The 21,909-nt window shown below is 38.6% G+C and overlaps 2 protein-coding genes across 2 annotated transcripts; both read left to right on the top strand.

Annotated features, from left to right (window-relative positions):
- The first annotated feature begins 927 nt into the window (after window positions 1–927).
- LOC127985621 (G-protein coupled receptor 35-like) lies at window positions 928–13,610 on the top strand. Its single transcript, XM_052587652.1, has 2 exons — window positions 928–1,649; window positions 13,562–13,610. The coding sequence occupies exons 1-2, from the start codon at window positions 928–930 to the stop codon at window positions 13,608–13,610; spliced, it is 771 nt and encodes a 256-aa protein (XP_052443612.1).
- Window positions 13,611–20,817: 7,207 nt separating this feature from the next.
- LOC127985622 (G-protein coupled receptor 4-like) lies at window positions 20,818–21,663 on the top strand. Its single transcript, XM_052587653.1, has one exon. The coding sequence runs from the start codon at window positions 20,818–20,820 to the stop codon at window positions 21,661–21,663; it is 846 nt and encodes a 281-aa protein (XP_052443613.1).
- Window positions 21,664–21,909: the final 246 nt, after the last annotated feature.

The following is a 21,909-nucleotide window of genomic DNA, read 5'->3' on the forward strand; positions in this document are numbered from 1 at the left end:
TATTGTCTTTCATTTGATTAAAAAAAAAAAACAAAAAAAACATGGCTATGCATTCTGTACTAGACTAACTGAGACTTGTCATGGCACTTATACTGTTGTTGTTGTTCTCTTGTTGACCTGACTGCTTCTACTGTTCTCATTTGTAAGTCGCTTTAAAAGTGTCTGCTAAATGATTAAATGTAAAAGTAAAATGTACACCTTGCTTTACCGAAAAAATTAAGAAAGGCAGGGCATAGATGATCATGTGGAAAATAATGTGTTTTCTGAACCTTAAACTGCATAAACATATTGCATTACACCAAATACACAAATAATGCCCTTTTTAGCAACTTCATATGACCCCTTTAATATTTGCATACCTGATGTTTTATGTAATGTAGAATGTTGGAAATGAAGTCATTCACATATATTCTGGGTACAGCTGTGAAGTCAGTCTACCAAAAACTGCACAGAGATTCATCAGGTAATAAATCTTTGATACATTTTCTTGCTTTCAACTTAATAATCTAAATGTTGTTGTGTTTACTGGACTAAGTGTATGAGAATGAATGATAGTTCTATTTTTAAATGAAATCAATTTTAATGCAGATATGTAAGTACGTATATGTGTAAGTACATGTCTGTCTGTGTGTGTGTGAGGCAGAATTATTATTTATTTTTTTTCATATAATCCTCTGGGAATACATACATTCATTTATTTGCTCTATACTGTGTTTCTAAGAGATTTCAAGTTAATTCCTTTTGTTTTTATTAGACAAAAATTACATTCATTCATAAAACTGAAAATGTATTCAATTGCTGAATCTTTGACCTAACATCTTTCCCCGGTTTTCCCTCCATAGATAATGGCTGCATTGTTATTACATTTTATATTTTTCATATTTTTTTGTGAGCTTCTGAATTAAGGGATACTGTAAAAAGGAGAAGATGAGTAATGCTACTGTGAACTTCACATCTGAAGCATCTACAAACTCCAGATACGATGCATTTGGGGAAATTCCCAACATGGACATTTGTATTTGCATCATCAGCATCTTATTTGGTCTTCCTACACACTCCTATATCATATGGCTCATCATCACAGGAACTGGAGTTGCATCAGATTTTTTCAATCTCAATCTCTCATTTTGTGAGATTGGTATCTGCCTGAACTCATTGTTTACTCTAATTTATTATTGCACTGAGCTGTCACATTTCATAAGCTTAGCATGGTTTTCATCAGGACTGCTCATCACTGGTCGTCCTCTGTTTCAGTGTCTGATCTGTGTTAAGTGTTACCTGGCAGTGGTTCATCCTGTAACCTTCCTGAAGTACAAACCTCTCAGATATAGAGTCATTTGCTGCACTGTGGCCTGGATAATCACTCTTGGGTCTTGTTTATGCTGCATGTTTATTAGCCAGTTTAAAACAGTTTACATATACTTCCACTTAGTTCAGTTTCTCCTCTTCCTCTGCATCCAGTTGTTTTGTCTTGTGGCTGTTCTCAGAGCTCTGAAGCAGTCAGGACCAGGAGAAAGAGGGAGAAAGAAAGAGGAGGAAAACCACATGAAGAGAAGAGCATTTTATATTATTCTAATAACTACTGTGACAATGTCTATTGTATATATTCCAAATATTGTCTCAGGGTTGTCTTTCATTCTTATGCAAAGGTATATTGAGGTCATTTTTTCTGTTGGGTTGTTTTGTTTTATTCTGGGTGGTTTTGTTCAGCCTGTTCTTTATCTGCACCGGGCTGGAAAGCTCTCCTGCTTTTGTTCTCCATAAAAATTACTAAGTTAATTTACTGAACTTTTTTTTTTTTTAAATATTTTATTTGTAGGATACTGTTTAGTTTCAGATAAATACTTTTATTGACGTTTGAGTGGAACATTTTCAAGTAATCCAGCCAATCTAGAGGAAGCCCATTTACTGTACTGTACATAGCTGTCTCAGCATCCCTCCACCATCCCGTACTCCTCTCTTTTGGTTGGATTCCAGGTTCAGGCCAAATTTCAAGTTCATTCTTTACCCTGATTCTGATTACATGTGAACCTGTGAATTTATATATGAAACTGAAACATTGTAATCTGATTCGATGTCATTTAATGTTCGTTTTTTTGTTTGTTTGTTTGTTTTTAGAAAGATAACCCACCTTATGTTATTTATGCATGCAATCGTTGACTATGACTTTGAAAATGTTTTCCATTTTGAGGATTCTCCCAGAGATGATTTCATATGACCTGAAATCCTACACAAATACTTTATGTCTATAATTTGACAAATGTTAGATATATGTATTTGCATAACAGGTGTTAAATGTGATGCACCTGTGCAGGCCAGGTTTAGATTTATGAAAGCCATTTAAGACTGATGCTTTTATGCTAACAAACTAGATTACATTTTTTGCCAGCCTAAGTATTAATCAATGGTCAGCTGATAAATGTTGTTTGGAAAACAGTTTCAGTTGTATGTCAAGTTTAATCGTAGACTATCAGATGAAATTACTAAACAACATAAAATACAGTATGTAAATGTTGTCAAATAGCACTATTTTGTGGGTCACATTAAGACATTTTAGTCGTGCCTGCATTTAAACCTTGATTTGACTGGCAGTGGTTCATCCTGTAACCTTTCTGAAGTTCAAACCTCTCAGATATAGAGTGATCTGCGGCACTCAGGCCTCAAAATTGCTGTTTGTTTTGCATGTTTATTGATTAATAACAATATCAATATAACAATTTTAAGTACTTAATGAAAGGGAAAATTTGAAAGCCAAATCCTTGATTGTCCTATTCTAAATCTATTTTTTTTTCTTTGTATATGTGTTTAAATGTAATTTTTCTGTACATTTACTGTATATGCAATAAAAGTAAATGAAATTATGTAAGCATTCAAAATTAATTTTGTCAACAAGAACAGCTATTAAACTTTATTTAAATATTACAACATAATATAGTGCTCTCCAATATTTCTATGAATAAATCTTTGACAGAGACTTCTCCCCTATCAGCCAATCACTGTGTGAATAGTAAATAAGCATGCTGGCATCATCCATATCAATGAGGTCAACCCCTGCACTTACTATGAGCTTAAGACTTCTCTATATTCCTTAGTTTGTCTCAGCAGCTTTGTGAATAGGTTTTTAAAAGAAAAACAACCTGAAACATTTACAAACACTACAATTCAATCCACTGGTTTAGTGGAAGTTCTTTAAATTTGTTTGTACAGCATTAGTTCTCTTTTCGGTCTTCCTACACAGTCCTATGTTATACGCCTCATCCTCACAAGGACCAGAAATGGAGTTGCTTCAGAGTTCTTCATTCTCAGTCTTTCTGTTTGGGAGATTAAGTCTGAAAAGTTTTTTCTGTATGTTTAGATTAGTTTGGTTTTCACATATCACTACTAGGACTAGGCATCTCTGATTGTCCTCTGTTTTAGTGTATGATGTGTGTTAAGCGTTAGCTGGCAGTGGTTCATCCTGTAACCTTTCTGTAGTACAAACCTCTCAGATATAGAGTCATCTGCTGCACTTCAGCCTTGAAAGTCCTGTTTGTTTTGCATGATATAAAGTTATGAGCTGCACTGCCATCTGGATAATCACTCTTGGGTCCTGTTTCTGCTGCATTTTTAATATAATCATGTTTTATATTTATTTATGGTTCTTCTCACTGCAGTACCTACTCTTCCTCTGCATCCAGTTGTTTTGTCTTGTGGCTGTTCTCAGAGCTCTGAAACAGTCAGGACCAGGAGAGAGAAGGAGATTGAAAAGAGGAAAACCTTATATGTTGGATATGTTCATTTTACACTGCAGCACGTCCCTGAGCTTGGTATGATGGGTAGGAGAGTAGCGTGAAGACCCCCTGAAATTGTCCTTGTTCCATTCCTGTAAAGGAGAAAGATAATGTTATTAAGATGTCTTTAGTGCAGCCTTTGCTAGGAGAGGGGTATTCTCCCCTCTAACGCGAGGGAGAGAATGGCAAGTCCCCTCTTGATTTAAGTAGCAGGGGTGTTCATCCCCTGCTGAAGGATGAACAGCAGTCCCCTGCTGCTATAGCAGCAAAGGGTGTTCTCTCCAGCTGGAGAGTACAGCAGTCTCTTTATTCTGAGGGGAGTTCGTCTCTCGCTTGAGGGATAGTACAGCGGTTCCCTACAGGTATCGCGGCAGGGGGTGATCTCCCTAGCGGGAGAAAACAGCAGCCCACTTTTTTTTCTCCTTCTCATTCTCCTTCACATTCAACTTCTCCTTCCCCATCTCCATTTAAGTAGTATGGGTGTTCATCCCCTGCTGAAGGATGAACAGCAGTCCCTTGCAGCTATAGCAGCAAAGGGTGTTCTCTCCAGCTGGAGAGAGCAGCATCCCTTCCTTCTGAGGGGAGTTCATCCCTCGCTTGAGGGAAAGTGCAGCGGTCGCCTACAGGTATCGTAGCAAGGGGTGATCTCCCTAGTGGGAGAAAACAGCAGCCCCCCCCCCCCCTTCTTTTCCTCATCTCCTTCTCATTCTCCTTTTCATTCAAATCCTTCTCCATCTCCATTTAAGTTTTTTTTCTCATCTCCTTCCATTCAACAACTTCTCCATCTCCATTTAAGGTTTTTTTCTCATCTCCTTCTCATTCTCCTTCTCATTCAACTGCTACATCTCCATTTAAGTTTTTTTTTTTCACATAGCAGCAAGAGTGTTCTCTCCAGTTGGAGAAAACAGCAGTCCCTTTCCTTTTTCTCATCCTCCTCCTCATTCTTCTCATTCTCCATCTCCTTCTCCATTTCCTTCTTCTCATCCTCCTCCTCATTCTTCTCATTCTCCATCTCCTTCTCCATTTCTTTCCCTTGCGGTCAGTGTGTTATTATTTATTTATTTATTGTTAAATGTACGTAGTACGAAATATCCACTGGTTATAACTGACACTTCTATATTTAGCTGTAAGCCATGCTTGTCAAATACGCAGGTGTTTCAGAACATTTCGTGAGCACAGATACTTTACACTGCTTAATACGGCTCCATATATTTCAAGAATAAAGTTCACATGATCATATGCTTTTTAAATGCTAATACAGAGGGGTATATATATATACACTTTGATCGGTGTAGTATGATGAAGTGGCTCAATACAACAGGCGACTACATTAAAAGGCCTTTACCGTTCTAAAACACCAGATTTGTGGCCATTATTGGAACTGAAATGTTGAATTAACCCCGAAACACACGTTGTCATGTAGTGAATCTGGCCGATCGTGAACAGCTGTGTCGTCATAAGTGCTCCAGCAGTCACTCAGGAGAAACTGCAGGCTGAGTGTAGCAAGGTTCAATGATCAAAGAGGAAGGAGACCGGGATCGGCGTTCTGAGGCTCGCGGGTATTTATTGAATAACTTCAAAGAAACAGAAAATAAAGTCGCGCCACATGAGCACATGTTTAACGTCTTTTCACTCTATGTGACTGCTGTCTGCTTTGAGGCTTCTCCAGCTTGCCTCCGCTCGGATTCCCAACGAGTCCTCAGCTCTCTCGCTCTTCTCTTCTCTTTTCTAGCACTTTAAGACAGGATAAATTAAATTTTTGCATACATTCTCAAAGATAACCCACAGACACCCTTACTTGTAAAACATTTGGATTTTGAGGTGCATTAGCAATTTCATTGTTCTAGACAAAATCATCAAATTACCAACAGGCGGTCCATTTGGACCGGTACAATGGTTTATATGAATGTCCTTACAATATGTGACCCAATATGTGAATCCAGTGACACAAATCGGCAGCACAACTTTCGAGCAAAATGAGAAAGAAGCGTTGTTTTTTTTTCAAAATTGGTGATTTTAGTTTTTTTGCAGAATCTATTAGTTGATATCTCAAAGAAGCCTCTCCGTGTTTGAGATAGCAGTATTGGTATATTTAAAAGCGTACATTTTGAGGTTGAAATCAGCTAGTTTGTCAGAGATTCTAGCACGCAGTAGGGGCGTTTCATTGTCTGTCTGTATTTCCATACTGGATAAGCCGGCTCTTGTTTCTTTTGTAATTGCCCCCGCCCTCCGAGGGAAGCGTGGCTACTTAGTATGCACTTAGTATGCAGCGCTCTGGCCGGCTCTAGCGAACAAGCGCTCACTGATTCTGAAGACGATCTGAGCGAAGATGAAAGCGGCATAATAAGACTGTATAATATCCCTAATCTACAACTGAGTGAAGATGACGACGAGGAAGAATGTATTGGACTGGCGTCAGACGAGTTGGACCGTAAGATATCAGAGGCTATATCAATAGTAACATTTGATGGGGATAAAGACAGAGAAATGGGGAAAATCCGTAACATTTAGAGGCAAACGCACAGTGCAAACTTCGGATCTGCAATAATACTTTTCTGTTTCTTATGGGGTGAGTTTCCATAAACATCAAAGTTTGTCATTTTGTGTTCATTCTAAGAACACACGTTATCTCATGTTTAGTCCATGTTTAGACCTTCCCATATCTACCTATTGTTATTAGCTAGCTCATCGGTTATCACAGAATCCGGTTAAAAAGTCCTAATGCTACACAATGCAATCATTTTTATAAAAGTCAAAAAAGATAAATTACTGACATTTATAATGCACATTCTCCTTTATTATTAATAGTATGCGGTCCGATTTTTCCCGTTGTGTCTGTCGTTGCTATGCAGGGGGTATGGCTTATCTAAATGAGATGTAAATGAGCCCCATTGTCACTCGCAGCAGAACTGCAAATCTTCAGAGGCTATTTCTGCTGTTTGAGTTTTTTTGAGTTTCAACCTTCAAATGGCCACAACTTCTCCAAATATTATCAGATTTCCATGTGTTACACATCGTTGGAAAGCTTGGAGACTACACTTTCAGAATTCGTTCTTGTTTATGTCGTTCTGCTGTTGTGATGACGATGTTTGAGAGAGTCCAGTCCAGTGATGCATGATCTGAACACGACTGTAGCGTTCAACACCGTATGTGGTTAATTATAATGCCAATAATATCTACCCTGATGCCGGGGAACCCAGCATAAGATTGTATGCATGCGGTCTTTGAATGTAGTTTAACTGTGCAGGGAATTTTTTGTTTGCCTTATATGCCATTTGTGTGAAAGCATGGCAATTTGCAAAATGGAACTTGGTTGGGGGTTCAAGACAACAATCTTAAAAATTCTTAAAATACTAATATATTGCTTATGTACCAACATATAATATTGTACACTCTCGTTTAGATCATCAGAAGACGAATTCATAGATACTTAACATGGTAAAATTACATATAGGTAAGTTTACATGAACTTGTGGTTTAAACGTAAGCATGTACGTACGCATAAAACAGTAAAATTCAACAGACAATATACAAAACAGCAATAATATAAGCAATGACCTAAAGGATATGTATGTTCATTCATACAGAGGTTTTCTTATGAACTTATTAGAGAAGAGTCCCTTTTTATGGGCATTATGTGTCTGTTTTTGAGAGACTTTGAGAGGGTTAGTTCACCCAAAAATAAAAATTATGTCATTAATGACTCACCCTTATGTTGTTCCAAACCCGTAAGACCTCCGTTCATCTTCGGAACACAGTTTAAGATATTTAAGATTTAGCCTGAGAGCTTTCTGTCCCTCCAGTGAAAGTGTGTGTATGGTATACTGTCCATGTCCAGAAAGGTAATAATAACATTTTCAAAGTAATCCATGTGACATCAGAGGGTCAGTTAGAATTTGATGAAGCTTTGAAAATACATTTTGGTCCAAAAATAACAAAAAACTATGACTTTATTCAGCATTGTCTTGTCTTCTGTGTCTGTTGTGAGCGCGTTCACTGCAGTGTAGTGATATCCGGTTCACGAATGAATCACTCGATGTAACCAGATATTCTTGAACCAGTTCACCAAATCGAACTGAATCATTTGAAACGGTTCACGTTTCCAATAAGCATTAATCCACAAATAACTTAAGCTGTTAACTTTGTTAACGTGGCTGACACTCCCTCTGAGTTCAAACAAACCAATATCCCGGAGTAATTCATGTACAGTACACTGACTGAACTGCTGTGAAGAGAGATCTGAAGATGATTCTTGCTCATAACAAGAACCTGATTCTTGGTTCTTGTTAAGAGTTTATTTGCCGCATTCCTGGGTGCCATAAACTAGTGTTATCAGATAGTTTGCCTTTGGTTGCTATGGAACTAGAGGCCTGCCTTTTTTTAAGGTGATAGTTGCATTTCGGGGGAAGGGTCCACAAATCCATTGGTTAGATGAGGGGGCATTAGATATTATTTGTTAAATATAACAAATAGTTGTCTGTCTAGTTTGTCCAAATACTTAAACTGTAAATGTCAGACTATAATTCTGGAATCTTTCCAATTATTTGGAATCATGTGGAATTACAATATGTTTGAAAACCTTTACATTTAATGCTAAACAAAAATAAATAAGTAAATAAATAATAATAATTAATGTAATTATTATTTCTAGTTTTGAATACATTTGCAATACTACCTTCCTCTAGATAAGAATTGTATCATTATCTATAAATAATTTGTGACATCCACAAACTCTGCAACTCATACAGTTCCTGAACATTCTGGAAAACTTAAGCATCAGTTTGCTTTTTGTTTCAATGGCTCATCAACACAGGAAGTGGAGTTGCATCAGAGTTCTTCAACCGCAGTCTCTCTGTTTGTGAGATTGGTAACTGTCTGAATTCTTTGTTTTGTGTACTTTATATACAATTATGTATAAAATGTATATTGCATTTCATTTTCACACCAGTTTTCATCAATGCCAGGCATGACTGCTCATCCTCTGTTTCAGTGTCTGATCTGTGTTGAGCGTTACCTGGCAGTGGTTCATCCTGTAACCTTTCTGAAGTACAAACCTCTCAGATATAGAGTCATCTGCTGCACTGTGCCCTGGATAATTATTTTGGGATTTTTATTTTTATTTTCATGTGTTTTTATTTTAGCCTCAATCAGCATTGTGTCATTCTCAACACAGTTTCTCATCTTCCTTTCCATCCAGTTGTCTTGTGGCTGTTCTCAGAGCTCTGAAGCAGTCAGGACCAGGACAGAGAAAGAGAGAGAGAAAAGAGGAAAACCACATGAAGAGAAGAGCATTTCATCCAATTCTTATAACAAAAATGAAGATGATTATCCATTAATTATATGCCATTCTAACTAAACGTGTTTGTTTGTTTTTTTACATTTGACTTACATTATTTTGCCAGTAGGTGGTGTCAAGTGAACTTTTCTTTTTTAATTGTGTTAGGCCATGTCCAAATTAATTACTTTTCTTTAAAAACACATATTTTTCTCTCCGTTTTGGCCTTCCGTCCACACTGAGACAGCGTGTTTATCAAGGAAAACTGAAAATTCTCTCCAAAGTGGATAAATTTGAAAACGCCATTTTTGCGTTGTAGTGTGGACTGTGAAAACAGAGGCTTTTGAAAATGATGATACAAGTTTAGTCATGTGACACATATTATACCAATAGATATTCATGTTTATACTGGTATGGTGCATGTTATGTGCTATGCACTATTACACTATTGTTATAGATGTGTTACATTGTACACTCTTCATATCACAGTACTCCAAAGATGAAAGCAAATTTAACAGCTATCACTATTTGGGGCAAAACAGGAGGGCAGTTGCATCATTGATCAGACATAGCCTACAATCGTGAGTGTGTGCGACCTGGACGCATCAGTGAATGTTGAGTTCCTTTCGTAAATAAAAAAAATAAAATGTCCTGTCAGAAAAACTGCATGAAACGTCTCATGTGTTTCATCTGCAGTGAGTTTTAGAGGCTTTACGCATGCACAGAAATCAAATGTAACGTTTTCTGATGTTTCTATATGGATGAAACACTTTTGGAAAACACTTGAAAATGCTAGTGTGGTCAGAAAGCATTTTAAAATGACAACACTCTTTAAGATCTTCATGCAAATGTTACAGGAGGAACAAGATGAGCAGAGAGAGAGAGAGAGAAGCGAGGCCAGTCACGATTACAAACAGATTTTTTTTTTTTTTTTTTTTGAGCTGGAAAAAAAATAATTGAATGCAAGAAAATGTTTATTTGATTTAGTATATTTAATTGATATTCTATTTGATTTTATTAATGAGCTCAATACGGAGGTATTTAACTTTGTGATGGAATTGGTACATTGCTGTTCAGGATTCAATATGGAGCCACTCAAAGCAAAAGGATCAAGTGACTGGTATAATGTTATTTTTTTATAATTTTTTTTACAATCAACAATTATTTAAATTTAACGTTGATATAGAGATGTCCGTCTTTCTGTATCTGTGTAGTTTGGACAGGTGCAGTTTAAATGTTGTTTTATATTGGAAAGAGTAGGCTAATGTGAAATTTTGGGTTTTACATGCATTTCCCCCCGTAGTGAAATTTGATAATTGTAAATTTTTATCCATAATTATTGTGAAGCTGAATTGGATTTTGAATTGAAATTAAACTGGTTGCTTTACAGATTTCCATGATACTAAAGGCATATTCCATTGAGGAAGAGTACCGCTATCAATAAATGTAGTTACTAAGAAAAACAGAAAAAAGACATTAAAAGCATGATCCTCTCTTTCAAAACAGTCACTATCTTAAATGGTTAGTTCACCCAAAAATGTTAATTATCCATGTTTTACTCACCCTCGAGGTATAAGGTGTCCTTTAAAAGATGTCCTGATTTCCCCTTTGTCCCTTTATTTATTCATTTACTTATTTTAACTATTGACATCTACCTCACTAGTTGGTTTTCAACAGGTTTCACTTTATTAGTGAGACATTTTTTAATAGTATGTATAAGTAAACCTGTACACACACACACTACCCCCAGGTCTAGCGCTACCCCTACACATAATCCTCATTTACATTTCTGTTGCATGTTTGTTTAGTGATTTGAATCATGGGTATCATTGGTTGCATTCATGAGTGGCTTGAAATCTGAATATACTAGAGATGTCAATCTCATAACTGAGGCCAATGCGATACACATCTCGATGTATAGCAAACGATATGATACATTGATACATATGAAGCAGCTACAGATGCCATGCGAAACGATTCACCCCTAATATGATGCAGTGCGATCTGATTTCTATTCTATTCGATTCGATTCAACACAATGTGATTCGATGCAAAGCGATGCAATGGAAAAAATATGATCACATTTATTCCTCCGGTGATCCACAGTGCAAAGTTGATGTATCTCCACTGTGACCAGCACTGATCAACTCCAGGCATGATGAAGCAGATATCATCCTCTTTTGGAAGGCCAAACAAAGTAGTTTCACTTTCACAGTATAACACAGCATCTATACAACATGGCAGCGGCAACAACAATACTAAGATGAGAATAAAAGGTACAACTTCTTTCTTTGTGGGAACATCTGGGCAGAGTTACACAAATCTTCCCACTTAATGATGTAGAGATGTGAGGGTGTGTTAGAACGAGCCACATGTGAAACATCTACAACTTCACAATGGATTAATTTGATCTAATGACCAGAATGTGTGATCATCTCCAGTGTCTTGGTTGGTCTTCCTACACACTCTTATGTTATATGGCTTATTATCAAAAGAACAGGTGGAATTGCATCAGAGTTCTTCAACGTCAGTTTCTTACTTTGTAAAACTGGTAACTCACTGAAAGGTTTGTCGTTTTGGTTTTCAAGTCTCGTGACATTGTCACAAATTTTGCAAGGACTATACATCACTGGTTGTCCTCTGTTTCAGTGTCTGTCGTTTAGCATTACCTGGCAGCGGTTCATCCTGTGAACTTTCTCAAGTACAAACCTCTCAGGTATAGTGATCTGTTTTACTGCTATCTGGATAATTACTTTTGGTTCCTGTTTATTCTGCTTGTTAATTTTTATGTAATTTGCCACAAGCATCTATACATGGTTCTTCTTTTTGCAGTTCCTACTTTTCTTCTCCATCCAATTATTTTGTCTTGTGGCTGTTCTCAGAGCTCTGAAGCAGTCCGGAAGAGAAGAGAAGAGTGTTTTATATCATACAAATGACAACTGTTAGCATCGCTATCATATATGTTCCATATACAGTGACAGGATTCATTGTGATTTTAACAGAACAGCATTTTCCTGTTCTTTGGTTTACTGCTGTTTTGTTATTTTTTGGCTGGTTTTGTGCAGCCGGTTCTTCTTCTGGGGAGTGTTGGAAAACAGCCACTGTTCTCTATGAAACCTTTTAAAGTTAGCAGCTACAATGTAAACAACATTGAGTAATTGATTATTTATTTATTTAGCTAGTTAGTTAATTAAGTAAGTTAAGTCCATGTCCATGTAAGTGTGATTCCAGAACATGATGGGTAGAATGGCCAGCAGTCATTTACATGACTGTTTTATTCATATGCAAATTATGTATTTTCTATGCATGTTTATCATATATAGCTGATATACATTGTTATTTATTATGTGGTTTTGTTTTTGAATAAAGCATGACAAGATTACCATTTCACATCTTACATCTTGTCTAAGAGATTCTATCAGATGTGTCTTTGCATTGTTTTGCATTCGTGTTTATACCACAAATATAGTACCTTGCCATGCTTTTGCATTTTGGACCAACTGCAAATGTAGTCAGTTTTTCAACAAAATGTTTCTGATAGAAGTCAGAAAATTCTTTTTTTTTTTTCTGAAGTGTTGCATTTAATGCCATTTATTCATTTGACAGCTTTAAAGACTACAAAAAAAGACAGAGTAAGTATTATTAACATCTAGAGGTACTGGACAATCAGTCTTTAGGTGACAAATAGATATAATGATTTTTACAGTCAATAAAATGCAAATAACAATCTGATCATTAAACAAACATCATTTGTTTGATATTAATGAATGCAACTATATTTTTAAGTAATTTCGGTATTGCACATCACAATTACTGAATGTGTAAATTTATTAAGTTACTTTAACTTCATACCTGCACGCAAAAATATTTTATTATCATTTGTTTTGGTTATTTGGATTTTAAATCTGGAATTGCAGAAATAGTGACTGGAATATATTGAAGACGTGTGGAAAGATATGGAAGAAATTAACTCTACAATGAATTTCACTACAAACTCAACAAATCATTCCACTGAACTAGTGAGCAATGTGACACTGTTTGTGTGCAGCATCAGCTTTCTTCTTGGTTTTCCTTTACACTTTTATGCTATATGGCTCACTGTTACAGAAACCGCAACTGTAACAGACCTTTTCAACCTTAATCTGTATGTTTGAGAAATTGCAAATTGTCTGAAATGTTTAATTGATATACTGTCATTTTGGTTTTCGATTTTCAAAAGATCGTCCCAATTTTTTCAAGGTCAAGGACTCACCATCACTGGTCGTCCTCTGTCTCAGTTTCTGATCTGTGTTGAGCGCTACTTGGCAGTGGTTCATCCTGTAACCTTTCTAAAGTTTAGACTTTTCAGATATAAAGTAATCTGCTGCACTGCTTGTTGGATATCCACTCTTGGTTCTTGTTTGTTTTGCATGTTTATCTCATTCAACAGTAGTCCATATACATGGTTGTTCACAGTGCAGTTTCCACTTTTCACTTTTGTTCAGTTCAGTTGTTTTTCTCTTGTGGCAATTCTCAGAACTCTGAAGCAGTCAGGTCCAGAAGAGCAAGAAAAAGGAAGAGAATGAAAACCAAATGAAAAGAAGAGCATTTATTCACATACTAATAACTACTATGGCCCTTGTTTTCATTTTAGTCCCATTTAAAATCTCAGCATTCATTTTAACACATAGTAGTACTTTGACTTTCTGGTTTATTACTTTAGTTGGTTATTTGCTGGATGGAATTGTGCAGCCTGTTCTTTTTCTGCGTCGAACTGGAAAATTAACCTGTTCCTAATTATACCTGCTGTCACTAATGCTTTTATTTTTAACTGTCTGAAATTATATAATTTATGTTTATTCAGAGTTTATGATCCCAAAACTTGTTAGTGTAGATCAAATGGTCCACTGCTTTAAACCAACTTGTGATTTAAATAATTGACTGTTATTTGCATACACTTTAAGCCTTTTATGTGTGTGTTTGTCAGATGTGGTTGTTACACTTATTGGTGGTTTATTTTATTTGAATAAATACTTCCTGCTTCACACAGTTTCACCATTTTCCAAAGGGTTGGGCACTGATCGCCCTGTTGATGTTTTTTACAATCATTTTTCCTTACTTAACCTTTTCTTAGTGCATATGAAATTTGTATTTTGTTTTGGATTTTCTTTTTCAAATGTTGTGTAGCCTATTCCTTATGGATGTAATGATATCAATATTTCGATAGAAAAACTGTCAATATTATCATAGTCACATGATGATATGGAATGTTAGGTGTTTGGGCAAAAATATTTACATTTCTTATTCAAAGATAAATGGTCTTTAAATTTGTGTTTTGTGCAACCATTCTTTGGCACAGTATCTGTAAAATTAGCTAAAACTAAAAGCACTCTTATAGGGGTCATATGATGTTCCTAAAAATAACATTATGTTGTGTACTTGGTGTAATGAATTGTGTTTATGCGGTCTAAGGTTAAAAAAACACATTATTTTCCACAAACAGGTGCTTCCCAATAAATAAGAATGTCGTGGAAAAGTTATTTTGAAATTATTTCAGTAATCTAACTAAAATTGTAAAGATTGTGTATTAAATTCAATGCACACAGACTGAAGTAGTTTAAGTCTTTGGTTATCTTAACTGTGATGATTTGGGCTCACATTTAACAAAAATCTTATCAAATTAGAAAATGGTGACATGCCAATCAGCTAATCAACTCAAAACGCCTGCAAAGGTTTCCTGATCCTTCAAAATGGTCTCTTAGTTTGTTCACTAACACACTCACAAACATTAATTGCCAAAGAAGCTGGTTATTCACAGAGTGCTGTATCCAAGCATGTTAACAGAAAGTTGAGTGGAAGGAAAAATTGTGAAAGAAAAAGAGGCGCAACGAACCAAGAGAACCGCAGCCTTATGAGGATTGTGAAGCAAATTTGACTCAAGAATTTGAGTGAACTTCACAAGGAATGGACTGAGGCTGGGGTCAAGGCATCAAGAGCCAACACACACAGATGTGTCAAGGAATTTGCTGTACCACAGACAACAGCAGAGGCATCTTAGCTGGGCTGAGGAGAAGGACTTCAGTTCTTGACTGTTGCCCAGTAGTCCAAAGTCCTCTTTTCAGATGAGAGCAAGTTTTGTATTTCACTTGGAAACCAAGGTCCTAGAGTCTGGAGGAAGGGTTGAGAAGCTCATAGCCCAAGTTTCTTAAAGTCCAGTGTTAAGTTTCCACATTTTGTGATGATTTGGGGTGCAGTGTCATCTGCTGGTGTTGGTCCGTTGTGTTTTTTGAAAACCAAAGTCACTGAATCAATTTACCAAAAAATGTTTGAGCACTTATGCTTCCTTCTGCTAACCAGCTTTCTGAAGATGCTGATTTCATTTTCCAGCAGGACTTGGCACCTGCCCACACTGCCAAAATAAGCAAAAGTTGGTTAAATGACCATGGTGGTGGTGTGCTTGACTGGCCAGCAAACTTACTAGACCTGAACCGCAGAGAGAATATATGGGGTATTGTCAAGAGGAACATGAGAAACAAGAGACTTAAAAATGCAGATGAGCTGAAGGCCGCTGTCAAAGAAACCTTGGCTTCCATACCACCTCAGCAGTGCCACAAATGGATCACCTCCATGCAAGGTTGGGGTGTAACGGAATACATGTAACAACATGTTACTTATTTAAAATACAAAATATGAGTAACTGTATTTCGTTAAAATTACATTTGATATAAGGGGTAATCAGATTACAGTTACATCTAAAAAGTATTTTAGATTACTAGTGATTACTTTTATTTTTTATCTAATTTATTAATTTAATATTTAAGTAAAAAGTTTGGGGATTTCTAGCAATACGCCGATGACCTTCCGTTGAAACAAACAAACTGCCTGCAGCAGCTGTTCATTCAGCAACTCCATACATGCTCATCACGACACAAACATTCTCCTAGAACTCACACTTTGCATCCAGTTAACAGATCCATACAAATCATCCATAAAATAAAATGTATAAAGTCAAACAATATCTTTATGTGGTTTACAGGTGAACATGAACTCTTTATTCATTAGAAAAATTCAAGACTAGATCATTTTTGGTTTAGTAATGTAAGTTCATGATCCGATTCATGAACAGATGATTCACAGATGAGTCACTGTGGAAACTGTCTCTAGGTTACTTATGTAACCCTAGTTCCTCGAGGGAACGAGACTCAAGCGTGAGCAACTCTGAATATCGTGTGTAATCAATCCAATGGAAGAGCGCAACGTCACTAGCGGGGTGACGTAAGCGTCCAGGAAGCTATAAAAGCACGTGCCACGCAGCTGGCGTCAGTTTCGAGTACCAGCAAGCGGCGGCAGGGGTGCCGGAGGTATGGCCTCGAGACGCAGCGTTACATACGTACGAAATGATGAAACGCTTTGGGGAATGAATACCAATGCTGCCAGACTACCAAACCCCTGCCTAGTGTGTATCCGAAGAGCACAGCTTAGGACCATGCAGCATTGCAGATGTCCAGCACGTGGAGTGAGCCTTGGCTCCCGACAGCAGGGGACGACCAAAGGACTCATAGGTGCCATTGATAGTCTTGACTATCCAACGACTAATAGTCTGTTTAGAAGCAGGAAAACCCTTCTTGGGGGGACCGTAGCATACAAGCAATTGGTCTGTTTTTCTCCACAGGGCAGCTCTGTGGACGTATGCGTCCAGCACTCAAACTGGACACATACTATTTAGCTTCTCTTGGTTGGGCTCCCGAAAGGGAGGAGGACAGAAGGCCTGCAGCACTACAGGGTGTGGTGTAACAGAGGGAACCTTAGGAACATATCCCGCTCGAGGATATATGAACGCTTTAGTCATGCCTGGCGCAAACTCAAGATAAGTAGGGGCCACAGGGCCTGAAGGTCTCCTACTCTCCACAGAGAGGTGATAGCCAACAGAAAGGAGGTTTTAAGTGTGAGATGTCTGTCTGAGATATCTTGAATAGGTTCAAACGGGGGTTTGCACATTGCCTCTAACACCACAACCAAGTCCCACGGGGGAATACGGGACCGTACTGGAGGTCTCAGCCTCAGCGCACCGCGGAGGAAACGTGTAACTAGGGGGTGTCTTCCCAGAGACTGGCCATTGAGAAGGGCGTGGTAGGCCGCAATAGCCGCCACGTAGACCTTCAACGTGGGGTGGGTCATCGCTGCAGAGAGCAAGAATTATCGTACCCTGCGCCTGCAAGAGTAGGTCTGTCCTGATCGGTATCTCCCACGGAGAGCTGTCGAGGAGCGAGACTAGATCTGAGAACCATACTCGGCCCAGCCAGAATAGGGCTACTAACAACAGACGGACCCCGTCCCGGCGTACTCTCACCAGAACTCCCGGGAGCAGAGGGATAGGGGGAAATGCGTACAGACGAAGCCTCGGCCAAGTCTGTACCATGGCGTCCAGTCCCAGAGGAGCTGGATGAACTAGAGAGAACCAAAGGGGGCATTGTGATGTCTCTTGAGATGCAAATAGGTCTACTTGAGCCCTGCCAAATACTCTCCATATCTGCTTCACTACTTCTGGGTGAAGTCTCCATTCCCCGGGCCTCTGCCCCTGCCTCGACAGTGCCTCGATGTCTGCTCCCATATTTTGTTTCCCAGGAATATATACTGCTCTTAATGAGAGGAGTTTGCTCTGGGACCACACCAGGATCTGGTGCGCCACCTCCCTGGTGGTTGATATAAGAGACCACCGATGTGTTGTCGGTGCGCACCAACACATGGTGACCCCTTAGGTCTGGGAGGAAGTTCTTCAGTGCACGATAAACTGCTAGCATTTCTAGACAATTGATATGCCATGTTAGATGGCGATCGCTCCACAGACCACGGGCAGGGTGGCCACTCATGACTGCACCCCAGCCGATGAGGGATGCGTCCGTCGCTAGTGTTACACGGCGACAAGGAGCTCCCAACACCGGGCCCTGTTTCAAGAACCAAGGTTTCTTCCACATGTCTAAGGGACGGAGGCAGCGCCACGTGACCTTCATGGTGCGAAGTAGATTGCCCCTCGGGGAAAATCCCGTGGTCTTGAGCCACCACTGTAGGGGTCTCATGTACAGCAGGCCAAGAGGTATCACGTTGGACGCAATCTCTGAAATTGTTTGACAGTGAGTGACTGGCCTTCTTTGACTCTCTCAACTGAGATGCGGATCGACTCGATACGAGCAGGGGACAATCGTGCCTGCATCGCAGTCGAATCCCATACTACGCCTAGATAGGTGGTTCTCTGAACCGGAGAAAGCACACTCTTCTTGGCGTTCAGTCTCAAACCCAGCTCCCCCATATGTGCGAGGACGACATCTTGAAGCCGAACCGCAACCTGCTCTGACTGAGCTAAGATCAACCAATCGTCGATATAGTTGAGAATGCGGATGCCCTGCATGCGCAGGGGGACCAGAGCCGCGTCTACACATTTTGTGAACGTGCGGGGTGAGAGTGCAAGGCCAAAGGGAAGTACTCGATATTGGTAAGCTTCGCCCCCGAAAGCGAATCTCAGAAACTTCCTGTTTTGTGGAAGGATGGATATGTGGAAATATGCGTCTTTGAGATCTATTGTGACAAACCAGTCCTCTGATCTGAGCTACAACATGCTTGATTGTGAGCATTCTGAATTTTAGTCTCATAACTGAACGATTCAAGACCCTCAAGTCTATAATCGGACGCAACCCCCCATCCTTCTTTGGGACTATGAAATACCGGCTGTAAAATCCGGACTCCCTGTCCTGAGGAGGGACCACCTCGATGGCCTCCTTCTCTAATAGGGTTTTCACTTCCTGTTCCATAACCAGATCCTGCCAGAGGCCGACTATCGTCTGAACGACCCCGTTGAATACTGCTGGCACGGAGCCGAACTGAATACGGTAGCCTTTTTCTACTGTGTGCAGGACCCATCGAGATACATTTGGCAGTAGTTTCCACACTGCTAAATAATCTACTAAGGGAATCAGTCTCTCTGCCCTGAGATCTTGTTTGGGCTTAGAAGTCCTCGGCCGAGAGCGCGAGAGGCGACGCTCTGTTTTTGGGCCTCACGGTACGAGGAGCTAGGGTGCGGCTGGGGCATCTCCCGCCCAGATGCCCCAAGGGAGCGACGAGGGAAGAACTTATGGAACACCATCGCTTGTTTGCGGGCCTCCTGAAACCTGTCCATGACAGAATTGACTGCGTAGCCGAACAGGCCAGTCGGCTGAATCGGGGCGTCCATGAGGCAGACCCTGTCCCGCTCTTTCATGTCAGACAGGGTCAACCGTAAGTGCCTCTCCGCGGTCACCATAGCTGCCATGGACCACCCAATCGCTCGGACGGTCTCCTTGGTGGCGTGGAGGGAGAGATCATCGGTCCTTCTTAGCTCTGAAATGTCGTGGGACTTGATCTCCTCTCCCTCATCTAGCTCCTTAAGCAGGTCAGCTTGGTATGCCTGTAACACCGCCATGGTGTGCAGACACGCACCAGCCTGATCTGCAGCCGCATACCCTTTGCCCACCAAAGCCGATGTTGCTCTGAGTGGCTTTGAGGGCAATGCCGGGGCCTTTAGAGATGATGCCGCGCCAGGGGACAGATAGTTCGCGAGCGTCTGTTCCATCCGGGGCATCGCTCTATAACCGTGCTTTCCCATCCCCACTACGTTTCCATAGTAGTCATAATTATATTTAAAAAATAGAAAAGTTAGTTTTTTTCACAGCAATGCATATGACCTAAGTAAAGTTAACACCACTAAAATGTATACCTTGAATGAGTAGTCACTTGGAATTAAAGTCTCATTCATCATTAAAAATATGATGTTTACAAGTATTTATTAACATCAAGTTCTAACATTAATTTATTTTTCATTTTAATGTCCACAGTGGGGGTGGAAATGCTCACCATTTCTTAGTCTATTCAAATGTTTTAATTAATTTGAATGAACATCATTCAAATCAAACATTTTCAACCACATGCATTTGCTTATGTTTTGTTTAATGTGACACATCTTTGATAAATGTTTGTGGCAACTCTGAAGTGAGACTACACAAACAGGACCGGGTATTATTTACACCCAGACAGACTGAACATTCACGCTTCAGGTGAAATATTTTAACTTAATTTGTTATTCCATTCAGTGAAATGCAAATATCAGTGTAATTTGTAGACATACTGTAGTTTGATTTATGGGCTACTTAGATGAATTAAATGTTGAGTAAAACAAAGCAAGGTCTCTTTTTTTTTTGTAACACTTTATACTAAGTATACACTAATAAAGTACTTACAAATCATTAGCTAACATGTAATTGATAGTTAATGCATACTTTGTTAACTGTAGATAATACATCAATATACACCATACAAACAGTCAATCCTTCATTCATTGTCTCTGTAATTAACACAATTATTACAATATAATTATCTGGGAACTGTTAATTGGGAATTATCAGTGAATAGTTCTCACTTTAGAAGTGTTATAAACCAACCTTTACTGAACATTAATTGCACTAGTCTTCCTTAAAATGTTTACAAGTAGATTAAAGGATACACACACTCTCATATGTGGTCTACAGGGGCTCTCCATAGGTTTAAAGGGTTTAATACTGTACTGACTTCCTATTTTAATATATTCACTACAGTTAATAATGTATGAATTAACTATTAATAGTTTCCAAATGATTTGTAAGTACTTTATTAGTGTATACTTCTCATAAAGTTTTTCTAGTAGCTTGTTTATCTAATATACCTACTCAATATGTTCCTATAGATTAATTATTATTTATTTTCAGGGGTCTTATACAAGACAAGAAGATGAATAACTCTACAGTGACCTTCAACACACTTGCAGCATCTTTAAATGCCACAATTCAATCCATTGGGCTAACAGACAGTCTACAGTTGTTTCTGTGCAGCTTTACTTTCCTGTTCGGTATGCCAATACACTCCTATGTTATATGGCTCATCATCACAGGAGCAGGAAGTGGAGTTGCATTAGAGTTCTTCAACCTCAATATGGCTGTTTGTGAGATTGGAATCTGTATATTCTGTTTTGTAGATTCAATGGCAATTTGGTTTTCTTATCTCAAGATAGTGTCAAATTTTATCCAAGGGCTAGGCATCACTGGTCGTTCTCTGTTTTTGTGTCTGATGTGTCTTGAGCGTTACCTGGCAGTGGTTCATCCTGTAACCTTTCTGAAATACAAACCTCTCAGATATAGAGTTATCTGCTCCACTGTTGTCTGTATACTCACTCTTGGCTCCTGTTTGTTCAGCATGTTCATTTTAATGGCGCTCAATACTACAGCACACACATGGTTCTTTACAGTGCAGTTTGCTCTTTTCTTCTCTATCCAGCTCTTTTGTCTTGTGGCTGTTCTCAGAGCTCTGAAGCAGTCAGGACCAGGAGACAGAGCGAGAGAAAAAGAAGAGGAAAACAACATGAAGAGAAAAGCATTTCATCTCATTCTAATAACTAGTCTGAATACGATTTTCATAAATGTCCCATTTTTTATTTTAGCATTGTTTCGTTTTGTGACAAAGCAAAATAGTCTGGAACTGCGAATCGCTGCTTTGATTTGTTATTCACTGGGTGGTTTTGTTCAGCCGGTTCTTTATCTGCACCGCATTGGAAAACTCTCATGCCTCTGTTCTTCATAAGCATCCTCTACAAATAATAGTAATAATAAAAAATAAAAATAAAAATACAATAAAATAATAATAATAATAATAATAATGATAATTATAATAATAATAACTTAATAAAGTTTATTTAATTGTGCTATAACTTCTGATAAACCAACAATAGACAATAGGAGAGCATACTTTGTCCATGTTTTATGTAGTGATCAGAGATATACTTTACATAATTTTTTAAGTATGCTTATTCTGACAAACAGACAGAAT

Source organism: Carassius gibelio, chromosome B21, assembly GCF_023724105.1.
Source record: "Carassius gibelio isolate Cgi1373 ecotype wild population from Czech Republic chromosome B21, carGib1.2-hapl.c, whole genome shotgun sequence".
Classification (NCBI taxonomy): domain Eukaryota; kingdom Metazoa; phylum Chordata; class Actinopteri; order Cypriniformes; family Cyprinidae; genus Carassius; species Carassius gibelio.